The sequence below is a fragment of the Corvus hawaiiensis genome, chromosome 8 (genome assembly GCF_020740725.1).
Source record: "Corvus hawaiiensis isolate bCorHaw1 chromosome 8, bCorHaw1.pri.cur, whole genome shotgun sequence".
Classification (NCBI taxonomy): domain Eukaryota; kingdom Metazoa; phylum Chordata; class Aves; order Passeriformes; family Corvidae; genus Corvus; species Corvus hawaiiensis.
Window position 1 is genome coordinate 26,098,306 of NC_063220.1, and position 6,000 is coordinate 26,104,305.

At 41.7% G+C, this 6,000-nt stretch overlaps 1 protein-coding gene across 1 annotated transcript in view; it reads left to right on the forward strand.

The window, feature by feature from the left end:
* CSGALNACT2 (chondroitin sulfate N-acetylgalactosaminyltransferase 2) overlaps positions 1–3,968 on the forward strand; it is a 32,957-nt gene extending 28,989 nt beyond the window's left edge. Inside the window, exons 7-8 of the mRNA XM_048310552.1 lie at positions 723–804; positions 1,961–3,968. Of these exons, the coding sequence (XP_048166509.1) occupies positions 723–804; positions 1,961–2,253 (375 nt within the window). The 3' untranslated portion in view covers positions 2,254–3,968. The remainder of the gene's footprint in view (positions 1–722; positions 805–1,960) is intronic.
* Positions 3,969–6,000: the final 2,032 nt, after the last annotated feature.

Consider the following 6,000-nt stretch of genomic DNA (forward strand, 5'->3'; position numbering starts at 1 on the left):
AAAATCTTCTGAAAGTTAAGTGTCCAGTCTAACTCTCTTTCAAGAGACTGCATAGATGAAATTGGGTTTTGCAGCTGAGACTTCTGAGATGGACAGGTTTCGAGGAGGAAAAGAAGAGAGTAGTGTGAAGAAGAGCTGTATCAAAAGAAAAAAATAATAGCCCTCATTCCCTAAGTTGTTTGCAAGGATCCTACTGAAAACTGGAGGGAAGGTTTTGCATATGGCCTTGGGTAGTCACAGCTGAGAGAGGAATGAGCCCCTGCCTGACAGCTCTGCTGTTCACTCTTCTGAGCTTAGCAGTATTATGGTTGCAGACTTCAATCACAAAGCTTACTTTTTTTTGTCGTATCAGATCAAGAGACAAATGTGGCCTTAAAAATGGGTAGGAATTGGAGTATTGGGAACAGATGATTTAGCAATGGACTGCTTAACTGCTTGGTCTGGGCAGATACATAGGAAATCGAGGTGGTGCAGCAGAAAGGTAAATGTGGAAACTGCAGTGAGGGTGAGTGTTTGGAACTGGAAGGTGGAGGGTGAAGGGAGCAGCAGGTCACTAAGAAGCCCCACATGAGTGCATGACTCAGAAACACCGGAAGTGTTATTATGCTCTATCCTGCACTGAGCAAATGATTGGAAGAGCTTAGCTTTCTGCAAAACCAAATGCAATGCACCTCCTTTTGTTGTATTTTACATTTCAAAATGATACTGGTTTAAAATTGCAGGTACACAAGAAGGACTCTGGTTTCTGGCGGGATTTTGGCTTTGGGATGACTTGCCAATATCGGACGGACTTTCTGACTGTTGGTAAGATGAGACTAAAGAAAAAAAATTTTTTTGTGATTCTCTGGTCTTACCTAATGATAGGAAAGAAATAATTAATTTCTTGTATTATTTTCCTAAGCCCAGCAGTCAGACTTGTGTAACAAGTTTGACTAATGAGATAAATTAGCTTTTCTAAGTTTTGATGTCCCATCTGTTGAATGTTTTAAAAGACACAATAGTTTCAGTAGAAACGTTTCACTCTAGAACTTCTAAAAATATTGCTTTTTTTTTTTTTTGTACTTTGTGTCTGTTTGAAGCAAATGAATCAAGTTTAAGAAACATGTCACTCAAATAAGCCACTCGCATAGACAAGCATTCAAATCCTTTCCTTTAAATAACCTTGAGGAGTTGGATACAGTTGTTTGAGGCTTTAGCAATGCGCTTTCCCCCCCTTGTGGCGTGTTCTTAAAACTGAGAACAGCTTGGTGTGCTTAAATATGCAAGATGGTGGTGAAGATAGTCTGCCAGAGGATGTAAATCTGCCAGAAGATGTAATGATACTGCCCTGTGTGCTGTCTGATGGCTTGAATGCAGGCTGATTGCTAATAGCAGTCATATTGCCATCTGTATGGTACATGCTAAATGGAGACTTTATAATTCTGGAGTTTTGAAATTGTGCAAGAGCCTGGGTTGCTCTTCACCGTGGTCCTGGAAAAACAAGAGAACTTAAAATGGTGAACCATGTTCCTTTCCTTAATCCGGCCTTTTGAATTGTGACCTATGGAGTAATTGCTGGCATTTTTAGAGAGGATTTCTCATATGGTGCATGACTGCTTCATTTTCCAGCTGCTAAAATCCATTATGCTTCCTAAAAATAATCCAAAAGCATAGCCAGTGAGGTTTGCCTACAGTTTACTGCAGCTGTCACATGGGATGTCATGCATAATGCAATTTGGAGATGCTGCTCTAAGAGACTTTCCGAAGCCAGCAAATCTCTGTCCTGGGCAGTTTCCACCACAAAGGATGTGGTATTCTTGAAGGTCCTGTCCCTCAAATTGGCATGCTATGGCATGGAAAACTTAGTTAACTGCTCCAGAATTTCTGGAATGTCATGCCAGATCTGGTAACATGTTACGCAGAAAGCGTTGCTCTTTCTCCCTGTGCACCCAAAGAACAATTTCTGATGCTGTTTTTGTAGGGGGCTTTGACCTGGAAGTGAAAGGCTGGGGCGGCGAGGATGTCCACCTTTACAGGAAGTACTTGCACGGTGACCTCATGGTGATCAGGACGCCGGTGCCCGGGCTGTTCCACCTGTGGCACGAGAAGCACTGTGCGGACGAGCTGACCCCGGAGCAGTACCGCATGTGCATCCAGTCCAAAGCCATGAACGAGGCGTCGCACTCGCACCTCGGCATGCTGGTGTTCAGGGACGAGATCGAGGCGCACCTCCGGAAGCAGGCCTACAGGACTAACAGTGAGCCTGTGGGGTGAAGGGCCCCCCTGGGGCGTGTGGTGACTTCAAATTCACAGTGAACCAGCATCATTTTACAGCCTTAATTCAGCTTACAAATGCAGTGCCTCTCTTTTTCAGTGAAGAAGAGTTTAGAGGGTTTTTGGTTCTTGTATTTGTTTTCCGAGTAATCCTTTGACTGATGCCCTGTTACCTACATATTTTGCAAGCTCAAGCACCTCAGCTAAATTGGACAGCATATGTAGTTCAAGGAAAGTGTCTTCAATATCGACTGGAAAAATCTGGGGAATGTACAATTCAACACTTTTCCATGTGGTACATTTCTGTTCTTATATTTGCATTCTTTTGACAATTAAATGAAATAATCTTTTGTGTCTTGAGTATTTTCAGTCTGTATGGCTCACTGCACTGTGACTTTAGAAGGATACTGTGCTTAGACTCCATTGTAGAAACAAGAGAAAGGTGTGGAAAAATAATCTCACCATGAAAGATGTGTGGACATGCTGACCAGTACAGCAGCTGTGCAGGGTGCTGATTCCACAGCAAGGGCTTGGTGCTGCATTTGTTGTATTAACAGACATTGACATGGTTGAATATAGAGTAATTTGGGGGGTGGGAATGAAAATCCTTTTAAGTGGAATTTTGGAGCATATAATGGAAGTTCCTACTGCAAAGGAGACACCACCTTCTTATTTCAGTGATGGATCAGACAAGTTGGGAACATTCTAGCTGGGTGTTTCTGGGCCTGGTCTTTTCCTACAGTAGATGTCACATCCCTTCTATAAACTGAGCTGTGCTATTAAACTTGTTCGTTTAAATATTTTTGGCCCCACTCCTTATTCCAAGGCCTTGCCTATGTATCTCATCCTTTAAGTTGAGGAACCATCTTTTCATTCCCATAAGAATTTATTAGTGGCCTGTTTGCTATTATGCCAATGTTGTCCTTGTGCATTCTTTCTCTTTTGGGCATTTTCCTGACATGTTTTTGTAAGGTGTTATATACTCTTAGTTGTTTCAGTGACTGAAAAAGCAAGTGCTATTACAGTCTTTCTTTATACAATGCTCTTCATTCCACTGATTATCCTAGTAGCCTTATTCTTCACTTTTTCAGTTTGAGGATGTTTTAGGGTGTTGTGGGTTTTTTTTTTTTTCCCTCTGGGATTTTTTTTTGCTTATTGGGTATTTTTGAGTATATTTAAGCAGAATTACACTGTGGTCTCATTAATGCCTTGTACAATGGCACTACTACTTTGGTACTTCCCTTTTGGGTGTTTTGGGATGCATAAACAGTTCAAATGCAGGCAGGTCATTTTTCTCCATGTTGTCTTATATGATACCACATGGCATGCCTCGTTTTTTTAATATATTTGTTTATAGAATGAATGCAGAGAATTCTAATTCGGTGGTTAAACCATTTGCATGGTTTCTGCTGAATTTAGATATTAGTTGAAAACCTTTCTCAAACCAGGTAATTATGATCTGTTTATGGATTTATTTTGCTCAAGAATTCTGAAGGCAACTAAAAGACTTAAATGGTTGATTTCTGAATAGCAGATACGCTGTGCAAATAGTTCTGGGCACTGATCGTTTTTTATATGTACATAAAATTTGCCTTTATGTAACTTATTGTGGAGAACGGTGTACTGTATTGTACTTAGAGTGAAGAGAATGCATTGCAGGACTTCTTGCAGTTGATATTCTCAATATAATAAATGGAACTTCTGCATTTTAGAAATTGTTTTAAGCTGTCTCTTTGAAATACATTTTTACAGTAATATTGTACCGAGCATAACGCACTGGATTCACATAATATTTGCAGTGAAAATCCAGCCAGCTCAATTTTGCATCTCAGGTATCTACCCAGACCAGATATGAGAGTTTGTTCCTCAGACAACTTAAACTTAGACCAGATGTTACCTCACTTGGATATCTTGGTTTTTGCTAAGAAAAAGTTTAAGATACTGGTGAGAACAAGATTAAATACATTGGTATCATGACTTAGGGTAAAGATACAAGTGGGGCATTCTCCTGAGACTCCAGCCTTTAAAACATAGGACAACTGCTGCTGTCCTGGCTGCACAAGAATAAGCATCTGGAACTGCCTCTCACTGACACCACCCCTGTGTGACACAGCCTGGACTGGCATTGGAGGTAGTGCACAGGTGTCCAGCATCGCTGCCCATCCGCTCTCAGCACAGAGACGCTACTGCAGGAGGATCCAGTTGTCCCAGTTCTCATGTTTTGGAAACATGGCAGAGTGCTGATATCCAGGTGTCTTAGGTTCTGCTGTTTTCCACTGCGTGGTTGTACTTATCAGCAACAGCGAGGGAGATCAGTGTCAGCTGTCCCCATCTGTGTGATGAAGACCAGTCTGTGGCGTCAATGCTGGAAGGTGATGGGGGAGGTCTGGAGATGAATGTAGTCACCAGGAACCACTTCTGGAAACTTTTTTCCATTCATTATCCCAAAAGGTGGAAGCAAATGCATTGGAGTAAAAAGGAAGTCATAATGCTTGGAAATAATGTGTGTTGGGCATTGACACAAGTATTCCAAATGGCTCATGATTTGAGGATGTCTGAACTGACAGAGGACCCCTTGCAGGCCTAGGGTTTCCCTTGTCTTAATTCAGCTCCCTGCAATACCCACCTGTGTGAGATGTTGCTGTGGCATACACCAGCTCAGCAGCTCTGTGCACCCAGTGTCTGAATGCACACCATTGCTTTTGCTCTGTAATGGAACTAGATCAGAAATAGTGGGATATACCTTTATAATAAAGTGATTTCAGTTGCCTGAGCATGTTCAGCTTCTGACTGCATTTGGGCACAGCCACACTGTGCTACAAGCATGTGTTTGTGAGCAGCAGTGTTGCTGCTTTCTGGTTGCTGCTGTGAGCTGTAATGCAGGGCAGGTGTGCTCTTTCCCAGTAAGATGGGCAACTCTTCCTTGCGTGTGTTTCCTAACTTCATCCAAGAAAGGGAGCAAATCATGCTTCAAATATGAAAATCTCTTGAGAGTAAGACCTGCTCTTGGCTTTCCCAAGGTGTGCTCTGCGTGCAGAGGAAGAATAAACCCCACGCTGTGCAGCTTGGGGTGCTTCTGGGGCACTGCAAAGAATCAGGCTTCAGAGTCACAGTCTGTGTGCCCAGGGTCAGTGCTTGGGTTACATGGCCAAGTCTGGGCCTTGTCCTCCTGTTTTGAGAGATGCTGTTTACGTAACATACTTTTTTTAAGCTGTGGTCCAAGTGGTTTCCTGGAGGAGTCACTGCATTTTAGTGCTAGAGTAGTAAATACAGTAACATTTTATTTAAATAGGAACATGCTCCACTGGATTGTGAAGTAATTTTTTTTTTGTTTCATGCTATCCACATAAATTTTAACCTTTTCCAATGAATTTACAATCTGTAGTCTTCCCTAGAGAGAAGTGTTCTTCATTAAAGGAAGTCAAGATGAGATTAGCTCAGGGCGCACTTTCACCTTTGGCAGGAAAGAATGTGGGTTGTGCTTTTGAATTTGTTTAAAAATGTTATTCAATGAGACTAGTAAATACTGGTTTGGAGAATCAGCAAATACAGAGGGAAAAGTGGAAAAAACTTAAGAGAATAATTCTGGGTCTCCTGCATTCAGAAGAAAATGCTGTGGTTTTTTTGAATTTCATAAAATCCTTTGGACTCTGAGGTGCCCACACCTATGAAAACCAAAATTTATTTGTAAACTGTGTTCAAGAAGAGAATTGCATCAAGAGGGAAAGAGAAGTGGGTTAGGGTAAA